This window comes from Sardina pilchardus, chromosome 7, assembly GCF_963854185.1.
Source record: "Sardina pilchardus chromosome 7, fSarPil1.1, whole genome shotgun sequence".
In the NCBI taxonomy this organism is placed as follows: Eukaryota; Metazoa; Chordata; class Actinopteri; order Clupeiformes; family Clupeidae; genus Sardina; species Sardina pilchardus.
Window position 1 is genome coordinate 6,400,101 of NC_085000.1, and position 26,941 is coordinate 6,427,041.

Here is a 26,941-nt window from a genome sequence, read left to right on the forward strand (position 1 = left end):
CACCTTTTCATTAACCTACAACTTGGCCTACCCTTTGAAGTCGACTGGACGTCTCTTGCAGTAGTTGATACGGATAAACTACAAAAATGAATCATTCTTTGTTTTAGCCCAGGCAACAGGTTTTATTGAACCCCGTCGTTTGCGAGAGCGTCTCCATAGCGTCTGACGAGAAACTGACTTCCTAAGCCAAAATGAACCAAGTACTGATTATTAAGATATCTACGGCGCGTTGTTTTAATCTAGCGTTTCCGGTGGAAATGAAATGGCAAAAGGTTTTCACAAAAAGTTACTCTTCTCAAAACTGCTTTGGTGGTTGCGCACGCCCCTGGGAGAGGTGTGTGAGGTGTATTTACTCTTACATATCTCCTCAGCAACGACGCCGTCGCTTTGAAAACTGTGGCAAAGGTTTGGTGCCCACAGAGTACAATCCAAATGAAATATTGCAAAATATTTGACAGAATAAAAACTCTTACTCTCAGACATGGCACAACGTTCTTTTAGGATTATTTAAATATTGTAAATGCTCACAAATAACATACATTTAAAATAAAGAACTACATAAATACACATTTCTAAACCCTGCGATACAAAATTCTATATGCCTAGTAAATATGCGCACGGCGCCAGTATTTCGTCCATGTGGATTTTCCAGAGACGAGCTGTGGATAAATTAGACTGCTAAATTCCCGTGATACATAAGGCCTACCACCATGAGAACATTGTGCCAGCACAATTAACAGGGCAACTGGGGAATGAAACCAGTGAATTGAATTTAAGTCTAGTGTTTGTATAGGCTGTAGGTTGTTTGCCTGCTGTAGGCCTAACAGTAGAATATAAAACACTGTCAGTCATAGTCAGTCAGGGGCATCCCTCACTCACGGTTCAGAAGAACATTTCTACTGATGAGAAATAGGTTACAAAACTTCAGAAGGAGGAAACATACTAAATTAACTGTGGAAGACCACTTATGTTCTCCCACAGCTTTATGATTTTTTATTTCCAGTCCATCATTTTCATGTCTTGGAAAATGACGCATCCTAACAACGGCGGTGTCAGTGGTTCGTCCCGTTAGGCATTATTGTCCCGTAAGAATTACACATAGCCTATATTGCCATCAGAGGACTAATGATGTGCGCACAGCCGCACTGGTTATGATGAATCTTTCAGAAAACAGGCCAAGGCGATTTTCATATTCCAGAAATAAACGACAACATTCTATTCAATCTGATAGACTAGACTTACTAAATGTGTTGTTTATGAAATTTGGCCGAAAAACATTGACCGGTAGGCTATGTAGGCTTCAGCACAGCAAACAGGAGTTAAGCCTACACTAATAATAATAATAATAATAATAATAATAATAATAGTAATAATAATAATAATAATAATAATAATAATAATAATAATATGCACAATTTCAATTAAAGCTAATAATCTTATGCTTATAGCCAACTTAAATGTTATTTTGCAATCATGCAATTTTTCATTTTTCATGTTTCTCTCTTATCACTTTGAGCAATTGGGGACCACTTTGACGAATTCATATCGCGCTGAACTTTGTCCAGTTTAAGGGCAAATTGATTTTCTTTGACACATAAACAAAAACATCTTGAAGGATGTCAGCTATTGACATTGTAGCTTAGTTTCATCATATTAAACGGGCCTGATTTCAGAATTCTAAACCTATTAATTGGGCGACTGCTTGGGAATCGACATTTAAAGAGAGCGTTTGGTACGACAACCCAATTTGATTTAAGAATGCTATCGCTGGAAAATGAAATTTGAGCGACAATGTGGGATAAGTCAAGATGCTCGTAAGCTGCTTATATCAGTTACCCTGTTCATGTATTCACTTATTGGTACACAAATCGTAGGACATTAAAATGTGAGTAGCCTAGTAGCCTACCTTCAAGCAAGTAACAAGTAGGCTACATTAACTATGTTAAATAAAGTCTACCAGAGAAGGTATGCAGAGAATCAATCAGTTAAGTTGTCAAGTCGACGTGAAGTCAGTCGAATACAATTAAGACACGCCATATTTACCTACCAGAATTCGGTTGTGTTTAGGCTACTTCCCCCAGCCGATATATCCAAGAGTAATCAGCAAGTCAGAGATGATATCCAAACATTAGCCTATATTATCCTATGCTACTAGACATTTGAAGGCGAAAGAAGGCTAAGCACAGATCCTGATCAAGCCATATGGACCAAGCTGTCAAAGTAGCCTAATAGCCAACAATTTCACGAAAAACAGAAATCAAGAACGTATGAAGGAAAATTAAGTTGTCATAAGCTGTCTGAATTTTCTGATAATGCAGCTTAAAATACTTTTTTGACTATGAGATTGTGCAGAGCCGGAGGGGTGGGTTGTGGGAATTAGGGGTGACAGGAGGAGGCGTTAGCCGCCGTTTGAGCGCACAGGAGCGGGAAACATTGTATCGACTCACTAGGGGGTAGATATGCTGTCAATGAGACAAACATATTAAATCAATGTAGACAAGGCATGCATTAACCTGATAGATAATGCAAACATAGTGCAATGTCTGGAATAGTCAGTTTAGTCCATGATGAGGGAGACCCGAGTCATTTTTACCAAATCTTTCACAGAACAAGGCAAAATAACCTTAACCAGATGTAATATATGTCAATATGACAATTTAACAAAGGGGTGTTAATTTCAATCCTTGTTAAATTTTTTAATAACACGATTGGTATATTTTCTATTTACAGTGACCAACTCATAAAATCATGGTTCAGCGATGGTTAACAGTCGAGGCCTCTGATTGGATGAAAGACCACCAATCAGTGACGTAGCATAGCTACCTCGCTTCCCAAACAAAGTATCCCTGGATGTTTCGAATCCGTTTAATTTGCCTCCAGATGATCTATCTGTGTGAGAAATCCTCTTAACACCGGGTGGGTTTCCATTGAATTCTGTTTTAGGTGGATTGCTGAGTCGCCAAACATAATTCTGTTGTTTCTGGTTATCGTGCGAGAGATTAAACTTTATGTGGTAATCACTGCTGTCAACGATAGAGCTATCAAGCTAACTTAGCTTTCCACTTCGTAGTAGTGGTCTTTCTCGATTTCGGACAGCTTGCATGCTGTTATCTGGAACTTCTTTGGATTTAAAATCTTACAGTCCGTAAAGGCTCAAGGCTGATAATGGAAATTGTTCATAGTTAGGTGTGCCTTTAGCTAACTGTTGCTCCACGTTGCTAGGAATCGAATGAGACACAACATTAGCATATCGAACGTAGCTCGTTTGCTAATTTTGCGTATTGAACTTTACCAACTACCCTTAACGTTGGCTAGCGTTATCTAGAGAGCTGTTAATCTAACGTGGTGTTTAACATAAACTCTTGAAAGATTTATTAAGGTAACCTCCATGTAGTGCATTGTTAGTTAGTCTCGAGCGTTGTAGCAAACTTGCATTACTTTGAGTCAGTGTTGTCAACACTAGCAGCCACCATACGTTGACATTATTGACACACCGCCCCATCTAGCGTTCATAGTTGCAATGCTGTATGGATTTTTTCACTATTTATTTCAGATGTCATTTTGACATTACAGTAGGCTATAACAGCATTGATGATCACATTTGTGTCTTTACCCTGGAAAGCCTTTTGGAGGTGAGCTTTTCGACCATGAATTTCTCGGAGGTCTTCAAGCAGACCAACCAACTATGCCGCGTCTCTCCCGATGGCAAATACTTGGTAAGCCTCCTCGTGCTGCATTTCTGGTTAAGTCGTCTTAAAATGGGCATATTTGGAGAAGTCATAGTACCCTTATCAACTTGCCGCTTCTCATTTGCTTCCCGTGACGTTGCCATACGCACAGGCGACCTGCGTGCAGTACCGACTGGTCATCAGGGACGTCAACACCCTACAGATCCTGCAGCTGTACACCTGCCTAGACCAGGTGGTTCACATGGAGTGGTCCTCCGACTCTCTCTTCATCCTCTGTGCCATGTACAAGCGAGGACTTGTCCAGGTATGCTCAGATCTGTCACATCCTCGACCACCTCACATCTCTCTCTTAAGTAAGACCACCAGTAGTGAGATACTGTTTGGGTTCAAAGCACTAGTACTTATGTTCAGAGGTTCTATTTCCCAACAAAGAAAAACAGCAGATGTAGAGGAATGGGATATGATATGATGTGGGTGTTCCTGTAGGCATCAACCTGTCAGATTCTTCCAAAGTTTGTTTGGTTAAGTCCTAAGCAAGTTTCCATATATGTATATTATTTATGCCCATGTTTAATTTTTTTTAGATTTCTAAAAGTCATTTGTTTTGGTGTACAGTTGTACAATGTTACAAATAAATAAACGAGGGAAACTTTCAACAGTGAGTGAGTCAGTCGCAAAGTGAAGCTAAGGAGTAGCTTACCGCTGCAGTGGAAGCCATCGCCAGTCTTTCATAGTGTGGCAGGAGGATGAGAATGGCTTAGGGTTTTAGACCAGCACACTCAGTCTCTCTCTCTCTCACACACACACACACTCACACTCACACACTCACTCACACACAGTATCACAGAGTCCAGCAGGTGTGTGTTGCTTTCTCTGACGGGTGGCGCCTCTTCTCGTCCACTGTGCTCAGGTGTGGTCTCTGGAGCAGCCGGACTGGCACTGCAAGATCGACGAGGGCTCGATCGGTCTGCTGTCCTCGCGCTGGAGCCCCGATGGTCGCCACATCCTCAACACCACAGAGTTCCACGTAAGTGTGCGAGGGAGGGGCCGTTCGGCGACTGGCTTGCCCCTCCCTCAGAAAAACCCACCCTTACCCCATCCCAACCCCCCGTCCCAAAACCTCACCCCAGGCCCCTGTCCGTGGTTGGCCCGTGTCAACTGTTGCTGCCCGTTAGTAAAGTGCTGAAAATAGCTCCACAGCAGTGTCTCAGCTCCCTCTTAACCCTCTAGTGGCCATACTCAGCACTGCAGTAGCAATGTCGTGGGCAAGATTCACCTAGAGAGAGAGGAGTAGGGACAGACTGAGGGCGAGAGGGAAGGTAGCTGCTGGTTCACCTTATCTCTGATCTCTTGTGAAGTGTAAGTTCCACACTTTGAAACTCAACAGCTGTTTGTGCCTTTTCAAAACCCAGAAACATCTGCCTCTGTCTCCCTGGCTGACACCTCAGCTGGTGCCATATATTTGCATATTGTTATCCTCATTGAAACAAAGAAAATACACATCTTAGACAACACTTGCAGAAGATTCACTGTAGCACAAACCCAGGTGTACCCTACCTAATCCAGGCTTACCTGTGGGGCTTGAAGCTGCCATGATTCCTAAGGATGAGGGGCTTCCAGGTCAGTAGTTGCTTTTGCTGTGTCCGTGCCCATGTTATTCAGTACAGCATCTCAGTTGAGCCTCATACAGACTTTATAGGTCTTCTGTTGCAGATCCATGCCTTCAGCAGAAGACGTTTTTTTTATGAAGTACATATGTCAAAAATTGTCACACTGGAGTTGACGTGAACGAACAATTGGTGAACTGTATTGTATCTGAACGTATCCATTTCGAGTTCTGAGAAGAACACACACACACACACACACACACACACGTACATACACCCACTCTGTTCCACTGGTATCTGATATTATGCTCTTGGATATTCTCGCCATGCAAACACGCACCGAGGGGAAAGCCCCGTCTGAAACGCCCAGCAGGAAAAATGCCCGAGTGATGAACTACTTCATGCAAGCTCTGCCTGTTAAACACACACACACACACACACACACACACACACACACACACACACACACACACACACACACACACACAGACACACACTCACACACATCTGTGCCTGTACGTGTGGAAAAAGGCATTTGTCTGCCGTGTAGAGGGTGTATTATATGACTAAGTTGGTGGGGGCCTGGTGGCGGGGGGGCACAAGGCCGTATGCTTGCTGTCTGTCTGTTTGGATTGCACCACCCAACTCTCTCACTCCCTAGCACACACACACACACACACACACATACGTACACACACTCTGGACCTTGTTCCATTGCTGGGGTTGGCTGGCATCTGAACCCGACTCCTCTTGACTAGTGACAGGTGCTGAAACACAGCACAACTGTGTCTGGGAATGAGGTGTGTGTGTGTGTGTATGTGTCTGTGTGTCTGTTTGTCAGAGAGAGAGAGAGTGGTGCAATTATCACAGCCAAAGAACAGGACTGTAGTAATGCCATACCGAACCCCCATGGGCTTCAGAAAAAGTACAGTTAGATTGGTCGAGAGTGGAATGTGGAATGTTTATGTTTTCAGCCTACCTTTGTGCGTGTTAATGCCTAATTTCCAGTTATTAAAAAAACACCCTCCACACACACACACACACACACACACACACACACACACACACACACACACACACACACACACACACACACACACACACACACACACACACACACACACACACACACACACACACACACACACATTCTCAACACTCCAGCCACGTGGACCAGGGTGGGCAGGGGCCTGTCTCCATGGCAATTCCATCCCCTGGTTGCTAAACAGCAGCCCAGATAAGCGGGTACCTGCGGTTTCTAATGCGCTCTGGGCACATTCTCTTCGCAGGGTGCCCAGTACGAGGGCCTCAGGTCAAGCTTGGGGGTGGGCTTGGGGGTGGGGGTGGGTTGGGGGGGGGGTGTGTGGGTCCTGGAGGAGTGGCGGTGGTAGAGGGGGCCCCTTCTCCAAGAGACTGACCTCACCTTCACCCTCCTCCAGTATTTCATTATGGCCGCCTCAGACAGGGAGAGAGCTGGACTACGGTTTCACTGCCCTCGTAAACAGGATGCTAAATTAACTTGTTTAGGGAACAGCTGCCCCGTGTTATTGCTGTTCGAGTGTGTTTGCTTGTTCTCGGTCGAATCCAGACTCACTATAGGCCCCCCTTGGTGTGTGTGTGTGTGTGCGCGCTGTGTGGTGTGTGTGTGTGTGTATGTGTTTGTATGTAAATGCACATGCACATGCCTGTGAGATGTGACACCGGGAGCACAATCACAATATATCCCCTGGCCCTCCCACAGCTGACAATGCCATTGGAGTGGGGCTTGGGATTTGAAATAATCTCTACAGATATGTTAACTCCGAACAGAGCTGACCACAGAAGCACAGTCAGCAAAAGGCTGTAAGTATCAGGCCGGCCTTGGCCTCCGTCTCTCTCTTTCTCACACACACACTCAGGCACACGCGCGCATGCTTCCCCAGCTAAGCCCGGCACTCGACAGCGAGCTGCGCGGCAATATTAAGGATAAGCTGACACCATTTGCAATGTGTTTAACATAGCCATTTAATGGAGCCCCAAACCAGGCAGATTAGCGTCCGATGTTTGAGATGGCTGATGGGGTTTTTATAGGCTGCCACCAGAGGCCCGAGAGCATTCTGGAGCCGTTCCAGCCCCGGGCCGGCCTTCCCCCGCGGACCCGCTTCCACCGCCGCCGGGCCGGCACTATGTCCCCGCGCCATCAGTCTAATCCGCACCAGGAGTGAGTGATGATTAAGAATGTTCCAGAATGGCGCTCAAGGGCGGCACTGAACTCTACACCGCCGACGCTGAAGCATGGAGCATAGCTGGGATGGCACCAGAAGTGTGTGTGTGTTTGTGTATGTGTGCGTGTGTGTGTAGCACCCCCCCTAAAATCCCGCACACTCGCTAACGCTTAGCATTCGGCCTACGTGGCTGTTACAAATCTGTGCTGGTCAGCAGCTTCTAGAGTTTTTATCGTTGGGACAGGGACAATCCATCACCTCTGGCTGCTGTCTGAGAAGACGTGTGGAGGGTGGAGGGTGGATGGTGGGAAGGGATGGGGGCATCTGGGTGGAGGAGTGCGTCGGAGCGCGTCTGGGCATTATGCGGCGTGTAACTGGAGAGTCGGGGGATCGTGCGGAGTGGAGTGGACCGGGCTGGTGGAAGGGTTTCGGGGCCGTGGAGCGAGGAGGCCTAATCCCCTGCTGACAGACAGGTCTATGTAAAGATTCCCCGGCGGCTGCGCGGCCGCATCGCTGCCTTCCGCTGTCTCTCTCAGTAGGCCCTCGGTGTCGTCGGGCCACACCACTGCGCAAATGAGGTCAGAGGGGTTTCATCTCTCTCTCTCTCTCTCTCTCTCTCTCTCTCTCTCACACACACACACACACTATCAGTATCACACACACTCTTAGTCTCTCACACTCACACTATCTCCCTCTCCCTTTCTCTGTCTCTGTGTAGAAAGGTGTTTTAAACTGGAAAAGAAGGTCTCAGCCCTCAGTCTAGACACTCACTCACTCAGTGTTGTTTAGGTCCCTAAAGTAGGCAGTGCAGGGACGCTGCATAAACCAAATGCATTGTAAATGAACAGAGGAATCCTTCAGGAATCCTAAGATCGTGATGAGGGTGATGAAGAAGAAGAAGATGATGATGATGATGATGGTGATTATGATGATGTGGTTGTGGAAGGGTGTTTACTTTCCCATCTCACTGAATTGCAGCTGTCACCGTGGTCGACCCTTCAGCTGACCTGCTCAGGTGGTGTGTGTGTGTGTGTGTGTGTGTGTGTGTGTGTGTGTGTGTGTGTGTGTGTGTGTGTGTGTGTGTGTGTGTGTGTGTGTGTGTGTGTGTGTGTGTGTGTGTGTGTGTGTGTGTGTGTGTGTGTGTGTGTGTGTGTGTGTGTGTGTGTGTGTGTGTGTGTGTGTGTGTGTGTGTGTGTGAGTGAGTGTAAGTGTGTGTCTGCCACTCTGGGCGTGCATGGCGTCTGTTCCAGCGTCTAGGTTTACCCGGCGTGGTGCCCATTCAGATGCCAGCACACAGGGAGTGGGCATAGCTCACCTGCTGTGCTCTCTCCTGCCCGCGCTCCACAGCAGGGCTAGAGTTACAGCAATGCCACTCATGCCTCCATCCTCTCCTCTCTCTCCCTCCGCCGATTCTCCCCCTCTTTTTTCCTTCACGGACTTCTCTCCTCCTCACTCCTCACCTCCTCTCATCTCATCCTGGCTTTCTTTCCTCCCCTCCCTCTGATTTCATCTGGACTCCTCCTCCTCCTCCTCCTCCTCCTCCTCCCACCTCCTCCTCGTGTCATCTTGTCTCCTCTGGTCTCCTCGCATGGCATCGTATCATCTCAACTTCTCTTACCTGCTTTCCTCTCCGCTCTTAAATCTTCTCTTCTCTTCTTTCATCTCCTCCTCTTCTCTTCACTCTTTCTCTCTTCTTTCTCTCCTCTCTGCTCATCTTTCAAAACTGTCCATGTGTCCAGAGACTCCACAGCAGGCACCAGGCCAACACATGCTTTGGGTTCTATTGATTCTGTTTCCATGGAATGGAGATGTGTGAGTGGAAATGTGTGAGTGAGTGACTGAGTGAGTGTGGGGGTGTGTCGGATGGGGATTTTTGGGGATGTAATGGCCTGGCACAGCTGGAACCCCCCCACATCCAGCCAGGGGTGCAGACAGAACCCCCCAGGGGTCCAGAGCAGCTGACACCCATCAGGTGTCGGCCTGGAGAGGGGCTCAGGGGTGTGTGTGTGGGGTGCGTATGACTGTGTGTGTGTATAGCGTGTGTGTGTGTGAGATAGATACACTGTGACTGTCAGTGCTACAGCAGGGAGCGGTCTCATTTTAAGGACCTTTACAGAGCTGGTTACATGCATACAGCGCCCTCCACAATTATTGGCACCCCTGGTTAAGATGTATTCTTTAGCTTCTAATAAATTCATTTTTTTTCCCAAATAATATAGGACCACAATGAAAAAAAGCGTAAAATCCAACCTTTAATACAAGTGCATTTATTTAGAAGGAAAAAAATCCCACATTAAGAAATAATTATTCTTCATAAAATCACCTGTTCCACAATTATTGATTGTAAAGCTAAGGGGGGTTTTAGGCTTTCCGCTTTCCTGTTGTGCCTAACAATGCCACATAGCTGTCCTTAAATCAGTGTAGACTACGGCCTCCTGCTTAATTCCAATCACTATATTATAATGCCATTGTTGTGGTGGGCAATGTGTTCGGGATCCCCAGCCTTACAAGTCACACCAGTCTGACTGTTTCAGAAATGACTCTGAACTGAATTCATTTAACTGACAATATAGTCCAAAGATACTTGTACTGTAAATGGACAGGCATTCTTTTAAGTAGTACCTTTACAAAAGTGTATTTTTGGGGTGAAGATGTGGAAATTGTTAGTTTGTCTGTTAGAATCAAGATTTTGTACATTCTATTACCAGAAAATAAAGCCACCATGTACAAGCGCACAAAGCTTATAAATGAACAGGCCTACAATGGGAGAACGGTCCACTCTGCCTATACAAATGATTAGGTGATTTGTTTTTCTGTATGCCATGACGCCAATGGAAGAGGGTGATTTTATGAGCTATGAATGGCCTGTAAGGTGAAAGTAACACACACACACACAAACACACACACACACACACACACACACACACAGACAGACAGACAGACAGACAGATACATTAATATCCTACTGCCAAGGCCTCACAGTGGCCGTTGGGATCAGTTACATTGACACGTTGGTTTTTGTGGACGCTGGACTTTGTCACCTGTGGAGGGCCGTATTTCTTTAGTGAAACATCGCTGTGGTGTTGGCCTGAAGCACAAAGACGTTTCAGCTCCGCATTTCACAGCACTTCACTTCCCAGCACGATAAGACTGTAGTATGTGCACACATACACACACACACACACACACACACACACACACACACACACACACACACACACAAATAGATTGGTTTACCGCTGCAGTAAAATAAAAAATAATGGCCTTGAATGTACCACAAGCCAGGCTTAAGGAGAGCTTGTTGCCTGCCATTCGTGGTATTGTTTACAGTCTCTACTTTAAATAATCTTTGGACTGCCATTAAAATATTGCTGGGTTGTTTTCACAGTCCACAACCTGACCACATTTACTATATGGAGCGTATACTGATCCCTGTTATCGTTTCCTACGCATGGATGGCCGTTTAGATTTTACCTGTGTGAAATACCAGTGTCCGACGTTGACATCTATTTTGGCTTTAGAATTTGGACTGACTCCAAGGCAAGCCATCACTTCCACTGTCTCTCTGTCCATCTGTCCCTTGGTCCATTCACTCTCCTGATTTGAAGCAGGACTTTTAAAGCAACACAATATAAGATGTTGGTGGTGGTACCCAGTGCATCAAAAATGGTCTTGGGCCTTGATCAGACAGGATGTGGTTTTTGTAATGAGATCCGCCTGTTTTTAAGTTGTTTTGTGTGGCAGTGAGCGTTTTGCGCATTGCTCATGAGCCCAGAGTCCCTTGCATGTTTGCAGAGGTGCCCTGAATGCCTCGAATGGAAAAAGTTCAACTGATAGCGGATAGCACCCATGTTTTTATGAAACGGTTACATTTTACAAAGCACGTCCTTTCTGATCACACCCTTATAAGGTCTTACTCCTGTAGGCTGCAGCAAAGTTACAAAGTGTGTCACCAGGCGTTTGAGGCCCGCATCAGCAATATCAGAGATGGTTTTCTCAGTTTGAAAGTCAGTTTCTCACCTAAATGAGTTTGAAGCCATTATTAGGAGTGGAAGTGCACATTACCTTGGATGTGTAGTCACACATATGACCTCTGATTGCTGTCACAAGATAACGATGAAGAGAGCTGATAAACACCACACACACACACACACACACACACATAGTGGTGTTATGCCTGTGTGGCCTGTGGGCGATTCTGAGAGCGGTGTGTTGGCCAATGGCATGTCTGCTTGTCTGGGTGAGTGGGTTCAGTGTGTCTTGCAACCTTTTGGGATGGCAGTCAGAGGGCAAGATGTAGCTTGTTGCCTTCGTCCCTCTATCTTGGTCATTGTCTTGTTTTCTGGCCTAGTTGATGTTTGTTGTGTGCGTGTCCGCTCATGCTGGACTGGCGAGGTGTGTGTGTTTGTGAGTAGTGTACGTATTTGTGTATGTCTCATGCCTCTACTCTACTGCGTGTGTGTGTGTGCGTGTGTGTATGTTTGTGTCCAGACCACACCCTGGTCCACTGCCTTGAGAGTGCGACGGCTGTGGGTCTTGTTAAAGCGAGGTGACAGGTCTCTGGCAGGACCCTCTCTCTCTCTCTCCTTCTCTCCCTCTCTATGTCTCTCCCTCTGTCTCGTGTGTCATCCCATCACTCTTTTAGCCTCCATGTTGTGGGCATACAGTTGTGGTGTGGCAGAGCGGCTGGTTGTCCTATAAACTAATTATCCTGTTAGCCTACGGAGTAATTGTGACCTGAAAATAGTTTGGCGTCGACCGTCACACATTCAGCCCCTGCTGACATTATGGTACTTAAGAGAGTCCGTGATTCCGACTCTAATGGGGAAAACGATCGGACGTCACAAACAAACTTCCACCTCCTCGTCCCACGCGGCTTTTGGTCCCGGAGGTGTGAATGTTTGTGAAATTGGGAGTAAAGCTATTGTTGAGATATCAATTTCCTCTATTTTTAATCGCAGAGAGGGGTAATAACTGCGTAAGATGATCGCGCATTCACTTGCTCCCCACTTGTAAATGGCCGAGGAGGCATGCGTGTGTGAGTGCAGTAGCCCGTAGCCCGTGTGTGTGTGTGTGTGTGTGTGTGTGTGTGTGTAAGCCCCTGCTGAAGTGTGTATCTCCATGCCTCTAGGTTTTAATTGGTACATCTGTTTATTTCGTGTCGGCCCGAGGGCTGGTTTAATGTGGTTTAGTTCGGGCCGGGTCAGGTTCCAGTGGCCACAGCAACGGCTCACCTCACAGCTGGTTCGGTGCTCGCTCTCTCTCTCTCTTTCTTTTTCTCTCTATCTCTTTCTCTCTCTCCCTCTTCCTTTCTCTTTCTCTTTCTCTCTCTCTCTTTTTCTCTCTATCTTTCTCTCTCCCTCTTCCTTTCTTTTTTTCTCTCTCTCTCTCTCTCTCTCTCTCTCTCTCTCTCTTGCTCTCCCTCTTGCAGACTGGATGCTGGACACGGCACGACAGCGTCTAATATTTTGATCGTTGTTTATGTAGCAACACGCCAGCCCCTGGAGCAGGAGCCAAGACTTCTTATGGCGGGGGTTCGGGTGTGGATTTGTGGGCACGGGGTGTGAGGGCGTGGAGGTTGGCATAGCTGGCTGCTGCGTAACCCTCCGCTGGGCCCTGCCGGGGGCCGTGGAGAGGGAGAGGGGGGAGGCCAGTGGGCGGATGGATTAGGCCTAGAGAGAGCCGCTGGGTCGGGGTTGGGGGTTGGGGCTGGGGCGCGGTGGGCGCTCTTGTGAAACCTCAGCCTCAGCACCCGCACCGCAAGTCCCTCAATCCATCATGGCTGCCCTCCAGGCTTTCAGCACGTCTCCTTGGGGTTCGAGGGCCATCGGAGAACACTCGAGACCGTCCAGCTGCCGCTGCCCCCCGCTGAGCGTGCAGGTCTTAGCGCCCAAGTCCTCGCCCAGCTGCATGGGTGTAGTTTAGATATAGGACAGATCTTTGGATGGGGAGAAGAGAGTTGAGTGTCATCCTCCAGGAGGATAAACTGTGCCTCCTTCAACACCTACCATACATTCTTTGCTTGGAAGCTCATATCATGAAGTCAGTTTTATCCCTGATGTGATTCGTCCTGTACATGTTGGAGTGAGGAGATTGTTGTACACGCTTAGCAAAAGGAATGGCTCAGATTATTCCTGAATACATTTTGGATTAAACTAAGATGAAGAATTTCTGATAATAAAATAAAGTAGGATTTGGGGCTGTGCTTGTGAAACCAGGTGATGAAAACAGGTACGTAAGAGCGTCCTGCCCCAGTCTGAGTGCTGGGCAGTGGGATTAGTACATGGTGACAAACCTGGGTAAGTTAATTTAGAGTTAGTGGTAAACACCTTAACAAATTTGCCATTCGCCATTCACCTAACAAAACAGTGCCATTGGGCTCTTGTAGTAGGAGGTCTACCACTTACTCTGAGTGAACTTAGCCACCCAGGTTTATCACTAAACCACGTACTTGGAATACCCCCCTGGCCTGCTGGGTGAGGGGTGATCTGGGCGACTGCATGGTCTCACTGGCCTCATTATGCTCCGGCTGATTGAGATCTTATTAATAGGCCTCTGTTGAAACACAACATACCCCCAGGGTCCTAGGGCCTGCTGCTGTCCGTGCTTACGGACAAGGCTCCGTTTTGAGTGGCAGCGGAGATGGCTGGAATACTTGAGATGTGGATAGAGTGAGTGATGGTCAGTGTGTTTGTTTGTCTCTTACAGCTGCGGGTCACTGTCTGGTCCCTGTGCAACAAATCAGTGTCCTACATCAAGTATCCCAAAGCCTGTCAGAAAGGTAAGGCAAATAGCGTGTGTGTGTGTGTATGTATGTATGTTTGTGTGTAAACATGTGTCTGTTTCTCTGTGTGTGTGTGTGTTTGCCTGCTGAAGAAGATGACAACAATGTGCGTGTGTGTGCCCGTGTGCTTGTATGTGTGCTTGTGTGTTTGCATGCACTTGTATTTGCACATGTGTGTGTGTGAGGTGTTTGTAAGTCCAAATTTCATGATGTGCGTGTAAGGGAGAGAGAGATCTTTGAGGAAGACTGATGATGAAAGTGTGTGTGTATGCGTGTGAGTGGCGTCGGTGTTGATTTCGCTCAGATAAAAAGAGACTTGAGGACAGCGCCTCGTTGACCCCAGGTGCTCGTGAATCTCTCACGTCCCGACACACACACGCGCGCCCAAACACACACACACACACTTACTTCAGTGACATGGCAACCAGTGCGCAGCCAACTATGTGTCTGTGCTGTCAGCTGCACTGTCCCACAGTAAATGGCACATTCTGGACATAGCCCTGCTGTCGCCGTGCTGCTGACTTACGGCCGGCAGACGCTGGTCACTGGCGGTCAGCGCGGCTCAGACGTCTCCTGGCCTTCTCGGCTGGAGCCACCTGATAGCGTACGTGTGTGTGCTGTGTTCTCTGAAGTGAGACAGGCGATATGAAATAAGGTGAAACGGTCATGGGATTCCTCTATAAATCTGTCTCTGATGGACGCGCTTCTGAAAGCTAGCAGGCAGAGACGACGTATTGAAGAACACCTGAGCGTTCAGTCAGTTGATATGTGGATACATGAATGCAGAAATTGCAAACATACGGTATGATCGTTTCTCAGGCAGCCTCACTGGCTCTTCCAAGGGCACGGATCCATTCCGTACCACATCTAGAATTCCAGATGGAACATGTGATTCCAGAAACCCAAGCAAAATGTTTCATAAGATGCCTTGTAATATTCTTTCAAAGGGAAATTAAATCTACCGTAATTTCCCAACTATTAGCTGCAGCTTACACATGGATTTTGCTACATTTCTTCAGCTATGATGTTAATACATGGTGGCAGTTAATACGGTATTAATGTGCTTTTGTTTCTTTTAACTGGCATAAAACACTGTCCTGCGGCTTATACACAATGTGTCTAATACACAGGAAATGACCGCAACAGTCCAGAGTGAGAACTCCACTTGTTTCTGTTTCCAGTGTAATAGTGTCCAGGGATCTAGGTGGCAGAGTGAGCCTGCTCCCTCTCGGTGCGCTAACCTAAATGTGTTTGTGTGATTTAAGGGATGGACTTCAGCACAGACGGGCGCTATATGGCCTTAGCCGAGAGGCGAGACTGCAAAGACTACATCAGTGTGTTTGTCTGCAATGACTGGCATCTCCTGAGGGTGAGAGCAACACACACACACACACTCTTAACACTCACAGATGTACAATCATGTTGACATACAGCTCTGGTAAAATATGAAGAGACCACTGCACATTTTTCTGATGTCATCCTATGGTTGCTGAGTGACACTTGAATGAGGTTGATGGTCATATTCAGAATTAAGACACCACTGTAGATTTGAATACGACTCATTCGAATGTCATTCAGCAATATTAGGATGACATCTGAAAAATGTTGCAGTTGTCTCTTCATTTTTTTTTCAGAGCTGTACATACTGTATACACACATACTGTGTACACACACACACACACACACACACACACACACACAATCACACTAACAGGGAAGCTACACCAGGAGCGTAACTGAAGCGCTCCGTTCACAACACGTAAAACACATTTTAGAAGACTGGTCTATTTTTTCCAATGTGTGCACCGCTCTCATGTCTGGTGTAGCTACTTCATTGATTATAGTGGAAGCTAATTGTTGCAGTAGACGCAACGTGAATGGAACGCTTCAGTTACATGCCTGGTGTAGCCTCCCTGTAACACTCACAGATACACACACACACACACACACACACACACACACACACACACACACACACACACACACACACACACACACACAAAAGTATACCACTGTTAGCGAGTTCCTTAGAAACACTGGACCACAGTAGAATTCCCTTACACACACATACACACAGAGAGAGAGAGACACAAACACACTTTCACACACACTTTCTGGCCTCTGAAGACCTACTGAGCAAATGGCTGTTATTTCTCAGGAGAGTTAATGAGTGGGCGGGGCCTTGTGTGAGCTGTGTGTAAGTGATCTGTGTGTGTGTGTGTGTGTGTGTGTGTGTGTAGTTTGAGACGGTGACACGTGGTCTAATGTGAAAATCTCCCGCACACTAAATCATCAGGGAGTAAATCAGTCCGTAACCATGACTGTCAGCCTGCCCGGCTCATCTCTCTGCTGTGTGTGTGTGTGTGTGTGTGTGTGTGTGTGAGAGAAAGAGAGCGCGCTAAGTTACTAGACTCACTCAATCTCAGTTTCATCTGTGGCCAACCTTTAGTATGTGATGCCACACTTCTGTGGAAAACTGTCACTAAGAGAAAAAAAACCTACTTTGTGTGTGTGTGTGTTTCAGCACTTTGAGACGGAGACTCAGGACCTGGCTGGGGTGGAGTGGTCTCCAAACGGTTGTGTGCTGGCTGTATGGGACACCTGCTTGGAGGTGAGGCACATTTGGTCTGCAACCAACCCACAAGGGCACATGTCGCCTTATTGCTCATCCAGCTACACTGGCTACCGTTGGCCGCCCGCATCAAATCCAACACTCTAACGCTTGCCTACAAAGTACTCTCCAGCTCTGCTCCCACCTACTTGAACATACAGGTGTACTACTTGATCATACAGGCATATGCTACTACAGTACACGACTTCCACCAGCACGCTCAGGCCAATCCAAACTTTTTTCATCTGCTGTTCCTCGTTGGTGGAATGCACTGCCATTTCCTACTACAGTAGGGACATCTCTCTCCAACTTCAAAAAAACTTCTGATCATGGCAACCTTGACTGGGACAAGAAGGAGGCAGTCATTCCCAGCCGCATTCCTCCTCCGCACAATTGCACTCATTGATGCACTTACGTAGTCCTACTGCACTCTACCTTTTTAAATGTCATTATTTTTTCACTGATTCTTGAGAATTTGCCTAAAACAGGTTTTAATTTTGAAAAAAAAAGTTAGTTAAATTACAAAATCTGAAGGTATGTCATTATAGACCAAGGTCTTAGCTGTTCAGCAATGTACCGGTGCAACCTCCCCTTTTTGTATTTTTTTCATAAAATAGGCATTTTTCCAGTACTTACACAACGTTTTTTTAGGCCTAAATAGAAAAAGTATGCTTTTTTAATCCAACAACCATATTTTGGAATTAAAACAGACTATTACTTTAATAACTACACCACTGAAGAAACATATTGTGAGCATATTTATTTAAAACAAATAAAAATGAATCTGACGGTGTGACACTAATCTGACGGTGTTGACAGTGATTTCATTACAACGTAAAATTCCAAAATGAATACCACTCAAGTCTTGCTTGACAACTTTATTTAACTATTTGGTCCAAAAAGCCTCCGTTGAGGACCATTTGGAGGCTTTTTTCACCATCGTTAAGCAGAAAACCTGACGGTGGTGACATCTGACGGTGGTGACAAAAATCTACTCTTTCACATGATATGTATGAATTGTTCACATTATCCACCCTGTTTGCATCCTATTGCTGGCTACTTCAAACCTCTTCTTAAAAATACATTTATTTTATAATCTAATCTAATATTTTGTATACAAAAGAGACGGTGTTGACATGTTATGGTTGTGACAGTAGCAGTGTCCAAAAATATGAACAACTTTAAGAGAAAATAGCAAACTAATGGGAGCTTGAGTGATCTTAAAGCATGCAGTACGGCTGAAGGTTTGAAAATGAGGTCCTCAAGAATGTAGTTGACCTTGTAGTTGCCTGATTTTATTGCCTTTTATGAATATCTGACGGTGGTGACGAAAATGTGGGACACATTTTGAGCAGCCACAAAATAATTGTAAATATTGCTCAAAACGTACTGTTTGGAGTTTCTAATACATAATACAATGTACTCTTTCATGTGGTAAAAATATCATTCAATTAAATGATTCCTTTTAGTGTTTTTAATCAAGTCAAAATGATTATCTCCTATTCGAGGACAACTGATTTTGTAGGGTATGTCACTTTCTATTTTCTTCCCTCTTACTGCACTCTATCTTTTAAAATGTTCCTAGAATTGTTGTTAGAATTGCATGTTGTCCATGTTGTCCAATGTCCATGTCCATGTTGTAAATTGCTTTGGCTAAAAAGCCTCAGCCAAATGTAATGTAATGTGAGGGGTCACATATGTTATTTTTTTTACCCAATGTGAGAACTCCAATTTAGGTGCTGTGTCCACCAAACGCGTTTTTTTGCGCCGACGGCGACAATTTTCAATATAAAGTCTATGTAGCTCAGCGTTCACAGCGCTGAGCGCCCTCGGAGGAAAAAAGCTCTCGGTGCTGACCGTTTTTTACCGCAGCGCTCAGAGCGCTGAAGTTGAAATCTGTTACACTTTTAGAACAGCGCCGGGCTCGTCAATGTCACTTCTCGTTATAAACCGTCTCTGGTTTTGGTAACTTAGCAACAATAAACACTTATCGAAGCGCCGAGAAAAGGAGGTTGAGGGCGCTCTGGCTGTAAAAAATGTGTTTGGTGGACACGGCACCTTAATCTCCGCTGTGTGCGTGTGCTTGTGCGTGTGCGTGTTATCTCCAGTATAAGGTGCTGCTGTACTCTCTGGACGGCCGTCTGCTGTCCACCTACAGTGCATACGAGTGGTCTCTGGGCATCAAGTCCATCGCCTGGAGCCCCAGTAGCCAATTCCTGGCCATCGGCAGCTATGATGAGAAGGTGTGTGTGTGTCTGTGTCTGTCTCTGTGTGTGTCTGTGTGTATTCACCTGGGTGAATGAGTGACCATATATCACAATGGGTGTGCATCTCTGTAGCCCCAGTTCCATGGACAGTTTTAATATGGCTCAATTTGAATAAAAATGACACACATAAACACATTGATCGGAATAAAACTAGATTCAACTAGAATTTTAATCAAAATGAAAGCAGTGGTGTTTCTGTTGTTATTCCAATTGAACAGCCATGTGTATCGTCAATCGGTTGCCTGATATAGTTTCTCCAGCAAAAGCAAACCAGCAACGGCTATTCCGATCAAAGATTCTAGAGCGCTTGTGAACACCTGATCTGATCGTAATAGAATTTATTCCATGTAAACAGGTGGCACAGATTTTCAGTCGGAATGACAAAAAAATGGTCCATGTAAATGGGGCTTGTATTTGACAAGTGTAGGTATATGTCTATATGTGTGTAAATGTCACATTTAAATACCGCACCATTGTTGCAGTAACATCTGTGTGATCATTGCTTTGTTTTTACTGTGTTTGTATACTGAATTATTTACTGTGTGTGTGTGTCTAGGTCCGGATCCTAAATCACATTACTTGGAAGAAGATTGTTGAGTTTGAGCACCCAGCCACCATCAACAATACCAAAGCAGTATGTTGTTATGATCACTAGTGTGATGTAGATGTACAGTATATGTAAATCGAAATTGTTAAAGGTGTAGTGTGAAAAGGCTGTTGATAATTGTACTCAGTCAGGAAAATTACACCCTTTTTTGCACCCAAATGCACAAATACACCCATCTTGTGTGTGTGTGTTGTAGGTGGTGTATCGTGAGGTGGAGAAGCGGCTGACGATAGCGTCCGATGACCTGTCCCTGCAGCAGCTCAGTATGGGCAGCAGCGTCTTCAACTCCCAGAGCAAATGTGAGTCTGCGTCCAGAGTAGTCCACTCACACCTTCATCCCTATGGAGGAACTCCTGGAGCAGAGTCTCTCCTTAAGATTCAGTCCAGTCTTTCTGTCTCAGCTTAAAGAGGCATTCACACCAAGAAGGACAAAGATAACTATAACCATAACGATAAAAGCGTCCACACTGACCGACGATGGGGAAAGTCTCTCCTCGTGTTAATGAATGTGATGGCTAAAATGTGATGTGTTAGCTTTTTAATCGTTCTCAAAATCGGTCTGAAAGTGATCCCCAACATTCAATCTTTATGTCATTATGATTTATGTGTGAGCGTTGTCATTCATATTAATGAGAGTGATATTTGTTTATAGTTATTGTTCTTTGTGTGAAGTGCCCTGAACTCCCTATGGATAATCTCCTAGAGCAGAGTATCCTTAACATTCAGTGATCCCAGTCTCTCTGTCTCAGCTTAACTCCCTGTACAGATGTGAGCTCCCTGCTATTGCGGGTTTCTCAAACTCATGAGACCAGGGCCACTTATTTTAGACGGAGTGACTGACACGTCACAATCTCTCCCCAAAAGCCAACTGTTGAGCGTAATGTAAGTGTCTCTCTCATCTGGTGGAACTCCAGAGCAATGGGACGTTTGTTCCCTTTCCGCAAACACACACACACACACACACACACACACACACACACACACACACACACACACGCTCGTAAATACTTGAAATGCAAAAACAGGAAATGCTGGAGGTAAGACGTGTTCCCCTTATTATTATTATGATGATATCATCCACACAGAGCAACTGTTGGACCATCCTCCACCTACAGTGCCACTCAGTCTCTCCCACACACGGACAGACAGACAGACAGACAGACAGACAGACATGTCTCAGTTCCTGAGCCAAGCATGTGCACACAGGCATTCACACAGCATGTGTGTGGAATTCCCCTGGTCAGGAAGCGGGACCCTACAACACAGCCAAACACTCCAAACAAGTGTCCCCCTCTTACGCGGACAAAGCAAGTGTAGAGCTCTCTCTTGCTCACACACACACACACACACACACACACACACACACAGCGGAAGTGTGACTCAGATCCCCTTTAGTTAATGTGAGCCTCTCTCTTCTGTCCGTCGTGTCCCATCACACAGAGCAGGTGGCTGGCTCCGGAGTCGCGGCCAATCCGGGCCACACCTGGTTCTCAGTCGACTGCCGTCTCGGTAACCACCACAGAATTACAAAACGGAATTCCTATGTTCCAAGCCAGGCACTGGTACAGGAAGCAGATTAACTTGATGGACATATTTGTGGTGCACGATCAATGTCTTATCCTTCCTTAATTATTAACTCTATTTCAGGCATAAGATGTTGTAACCCACACTTGGATCTGAACATGAGTAACATGAAGGGGAGGCTCCATGTCAAGGATGTAGAAAAACATCAGTATGGTGGTAAAACTGTACTGCAAGTGTAGCATGTCTAAGGCCAAGGCTTTGGATACACACATCAAAAACTCTGACTGGTGTGGGGAGGCGCTGTGGCGCAACAGGCTACAGTGCTCATACCACTGGGTCCAAGTGCCCATGGGGACCCAGGTTCGAATCCGACCTGCGGTCATATCTCGGTCATATCCCGGTCCCACCCCATCTCTCTCTTCCTCTCACCTCCTGTCTATCTTCACTGTCCTATTTGAATAAAGGCAAAAAGGCCAAAAAATATATACTTAAAAAAAAAAGTCTGACTGGCTGAACCAAAGCCTGTCAAAAAGTAAGAGCAAAAAGTAAGCACTCGCCACATCTGTGTTTCAGTCCACCTGTTGAGATGGGCAGGCCCAAGTGGGAAGGGTCAGTGTACACACCTGGCAAGGTTGTACCGGTGGGTCTGCACACTTATCAGAATTTGTGGTAATAGCTCAAAGATCTAGAATCTTTGGTAATAACAATCATGGAGTTGCAGAATGTCGCCAACATCCTCTCCACTCCTTCCATTGCTGTGGTAGCTGCCCACCGCCCACTCTGGGCAATGTCCACTCCGAGCTCGGGGTGTCTCTGGGCAGGATCCCCATGACGTCCCGTCCCTGCTGGACAGCTGAGGATGGGGTGTGGTGTGTTGGTCTCTGGGGGAGGAGGGGGGGGCGGAGTACTTGTGCCCTATAAAAGTGCACTCTGTCTGTAAGGAGTCACTGTCTGCTTTTAGGCCCCGCCGTGCTCCGAATCGCTCGGTCGCTTGCGTGTGTCGTCAGCGTGTAGACACAGGAGCACGCAGACGATCGTAAAGTCCGCCAGCATACCGCTGGACTGGGAATGCCCCCCCGCAGTGGGCCACAGCTCTGCTGTTCGTGCGTCTCAGTCTTCACGGGCATCTGGCCGTGTGTCTTGAGTGTGTGTGTGTGTGTGTGTGGGTGTCAGTGAAGGTGTGTGTGTGTGTGTGTGTGTGTGTGTGTGTGTGTGTGTGTGTGTGTGTGTGTGTGTGTGTGTGTGTGTGTGTGTGTTTGTGTTTGTGTGCGTGAGTGTGTATTTGTGTGTGAATGTGTGTGTGCAGTGCATGCTAGTATTACCTGCTTGGGTGTCTAGACAGTCTCATGGCTGTGGTGGAAGCATGGGCATAGTGAGAGTTCTTAAGGGTCCCACTCAGCACCACTGACCACACAGCTATTTTTATGGACACACACACACACACACACACACACACACACACACACACACACACACACACACACACACACACACACACAGACACACACACACACACAGCTACTATACATGAACACCATGTACATGTACATACAGACGGATGCACTTGTATTACACACACACACACATACACACAGGCGCACATACAGTACACAGCTACTCATATCTACACACATGCACATACAGACTCTTCTCTTTCACATGCACACACACAGATACTTGCATAAATACATAGACACACATGCACTCAGTCCTGACACTCAGTCCATGACACTCAGTCCTCCCCTTGACACACACACACACACACACACACACACACACCCTTGCGCCCACCATGGTGTGTGGTGTGGCCGTTAACCCTAGCCTGTCCCGGATGTCTGCTTATGGCACAGCTGTCTCATGTGGTTGGCTGCAGGCCTGCTGCACGCTTGCCAGAGACAGTGACAGGGACTCATCAGGAATTATGAATGAACCTCCTTTATCTCTCTTTCCCTCCATTTCTCTCTCTCTATCTCTCTCTCTCTGTCGCTTTTTTTCTCCAGATGAGATCTGCCAGCTGCCAGTCCAGGTGCCCACCGTCCAGCCCGACACCGACCGAGCCAACCCCAAAGTGGGCATCTCGTCTCTGTCCTTCTCTGCCGACAACCGCTACCTTGCCACCAAGAATGGTGAGGCTTTTGGCTTTTTGACCCTAGTTTCCTTAAAACGTCCGCAGCCTTCAGAATAACAAGATCCAAGACAAGTCAAACACTTCTCGACACTGAAGTCTTAACTAAACCAGTCATTCAGATTTGAAGAGTTGGGGCTCAGGTCAACCAGAATTGCAGCCCCTGGGTGTTTTTACCTCCCAACACACTTTTACCTGGCAGTAGTGAAAAACGAAAGCTTATTTACCTTTTACGTTACGTTACCTCACGACATGTTCGCTCATTTACCTCATCACACGTCTTGTACCTGTAGTAGTGGACACAAGAGGCTGGTTTTGATTGTGGTCACAGAGCTGAGCCGTGACCAGTAGGTGGCGCAGTGCCTGTGTTCCCCATCTGCCTGCGTGCAGTGCAGCTCAGCGCCACAGGAATGTGCCCCCTGGTCCAGTTGGCACCGCGGGGAGCGGGGGCGAGGGCACAGACGGCCTGCCGAGTCGGGCTTAAGACTTCTGGTGCCCTGAGCTCCACAGGGTGCTACGTAGTGCCAGGCCACAATGCCCCCGCACTCTTACCCCCCCCCCCCCCACACACACACCCTACACCCCTCATCCCCCATCCCCAGTCCACCACTCTCCCAGCACAGATCACATTTACTTGCACTCACCTCCAGGACCTAACACATGTCACATATTGCTTACTATAAATGAAAACATAAACATCATCTACCACAGATGTCTTAGCAAATCAATAAACTGTCATCTATCTATCAAGACATCCCAAGACATTTAACATCAGTGAAATTTAGCTTAAGTGTATCAGTGTATCAGCGTATACGTATTGGGATGATCTTGATCACCTTTTTACGGGTTGCAATTGAAAGAATTTACTGTGTGTGTGTGTGTGCGTGTGCGTGTGTGTGTTTGTCCCCCAGATAACATGCCCACGTGTGTGTGGGTGTGGGACATGCAGCGTGTGGGGCTGCAGGCGGTGCTGGAGCAGGCGTCGGTGGTGCGCTGCTTCGTCTGGGACCCCCGGCGCCCCCGCCTGGCCGTCTGCACCGCCAACAGCAAACTCTACCTGTGGTCCCCCGCCGGGTGTGTGTCCGTCAGGGTACCTGTGGAAGGTGAGACGAGTACACACACACACACACACACACACACACACACACACACACACACACACACACCACACACACACACACTTCTTGTGTTCCCCTGCAGGCTGGGAGCAAACTCTACCAGGGGCCCTTGTTGGTAGGGTAGCTTTTTCCTTTCATAGTGTCCTATTCGAACCAAGTTCAAGTCAATGGGTTTGATATATAAACATTAAGTGCCCCAAAAAAGAGGTTTTAGATGGAAGTTTCTGGAGCTCACGCCAAACACGTCTATCCCCTTGCCTCCATGGCTCCGCCCCCCGTTGGTAGGGTAGCTAATAAACACACACACACACACACACCAGGCTTGTGCACAATTCCGAATTTTAGAATTTGCCTCCATTCAATTCATGAGTTGGAATTTGAATTGAATTGGCCCCACCCCACAGGAAGTTGAATTTGAATTGGAATTGGAATGACAGGAAGTGGAATTCAATTCATCGCAATTCAAAACAAATTCACAGTCACATAACAGGAAGAATGTGTTGAATCTCACATACTTTCAGTTCAGGGAAAATGACATTGGAAATGTAATTGATTACTGTTTTCAATTATAAATTGTGTGTTTGTTGAGATCCTATCTGACATATTTTGTGAAACTTAATTGTTAAACACTGCAAAAAAGGGTGTCTAAAAACAAGATAAAAACACTAAATCTGAGGTAAAAGGTACTCAAAACAAGTGAAATTTTCTCCATGCAGCAAGATAATTTCACTTGGCAAGATTTTGTGAATTAAGATAAATAAAAAATCTAGAAATAAGCATGTCTACAGAGGTATTTGGAAACGTAACGTAAGCTGAAATTGCTGGTTTCAAGATTACTTATAAATATAATTTTTACATCCCCCAAATAAGTAAAATATACTTTATATAAGCATAAAATGCTGGTTGTAAAATGAGGTTCCTTAAATTTAAACAGCCTCAGATTATATTCCTTTTTTTTTTGGAAGTATATTTTCTGGACTTTTTGCCTTTATTCAGATAGTACAATGAAGATAGACAGGAAGCGAGTAGGTGAGTGAAAGAGTTGGGGAGAGATTGGGATAAGACCGCAGGTGAGATTCGAACCGGGTCCCCGTGGGTACATGGATGAGTACATGGTACTAATGCTGTAACCTGTTGCGCCACAGCTTGTGACAAATCTAGATTACGTATATTTAAAGTTGGTACAGAAATTGTTATAAGCATAAACTGCTGTTTTTAAGATGATATCTTAAATCTTAAATGTTATCTTAAATTAAGTCAAATTTTCTTGTTACTGAATATTAAAACAAGCTTTATTTTGATGAGAATTTGAGGGAGAGATGTAAAAGATCTAATTTTAACAGTATTTACCTCATTTTAAGATTTCATGCCTACTTGAGACAAAAAAAGATGTGCTTGATTTAAGATAGTGTAAAGTTGAACACTTACGTAAAGTAAGAAATTCACTCTTCAAACAATAACACTTCTAATCAATTTTTTATCTTGATAAGAATCAAATAATTTGCAGTGTACCCTTTATAATTATGTATATGAATTGATTTGAAGTCATTCTCAATTCAATTCTGAATTTTGCACAAGCCTGACACACACACACACACACACAGTAATATAAAAAACATAGAGTGAGGGTCACACATTAGATAACTTTTCGCCGAAGGGCCTTCTGTTGCAGTACACTATACAGCAATTTTAGGCGGTGATCAGACTGGAAATAAAGCAGCAGCCATAAGCCTGCTTTTTTTTTTTTGCTGATCAGTGTGATCACTACCTAACTTGCACTCTGTATATATTGTGTGTGTTTGTGTGTGTTTATGTGTGTGTGTGTCAGGTTGTTTCCAGGTGCTGTCCTTGCTGTGGCACTGCAGTGGAGACTCCCTGATCCTGATTGGGAAGGATCAGCTGTGTCTATGCTACATGGAGACAGAGCAGGAGTCCTGAGTGGAATCAACACTTCTCCTTTAGCCATTATTCTCTCTCTCTCTCTTCTGTTTACTTTTTCTTTCACTGGTGGGGATGCTGCTGTTTTGGACTGCAGCCCCAACCCTCCGTTCAGAACACGGCACCATTGGTTCTGTGTTCCAATGAGACCTAGCACTTGTGTAATTCCGACTATTGGAATCTTCCAGGACATTCCACAGTGACCCCCAAATAAGCTCCTTCTAGAACATTTCAGTGGAAGGCATGGTAGGACCATGGTTCCATGAGTGTCTGTCCAAATTTTGTATCTATTTATTTTTGTGTGTTTTAAGAGACCTCTGGATCATGTTTTATAGTTTTATATGATGATCCTTTGTAAATTGAGTGCAAATATTTTGTAGAAAAGTTATTTTTGAATAAAATTTGTAGTTTATAATGTGTTGTTTCCATAATAACCCATATTGCAAGTTCCAACAACCATACATAAA

At 45.7% G+C, this 26,941-nt stretch overlaps 1 protein-coding gene across 1 annotated transcript; it reads left to right on the forward strand.

The window, feature by feature from the left end:
• Window positions 1-2,781: 2,781 nt before the first annotated feature.
• Window positions 2,782-26,892, forward strand: wrap73 (WD repeat containing, antisense to TP73). Its single transcript, XM_062540512.1, has 13 exons — window positions 2,782-2,916; window positions 3,623-3,716; window positions 3,841-3,993; window positions 4,600-4,716; window positions 14,209-14,281; window positions 15,550-15,653; window positions 16,809-16,895; window positions 19,004-19,138; window positions 19,719-19,796; window positions 19,966-20,068; window positions 23,294-23,419; window positions 24,330-24,521; window positions 26,365-26,892. Exons 2-13 carry the CDS (start codon window positions 3,648-3,650, stop codon window positions 26,472-26,474), a joined length of 1,347 nt encoding a protein of 448 aa, XP_062396496.1. The 5' UTR covers window positions 2,782-2,916; window positions 3,623-3,647; the 3' UTR covers window positions 26,475-26,892.
• Window positions 26,893-26,941: the final 49 nt, after the last annotated feature.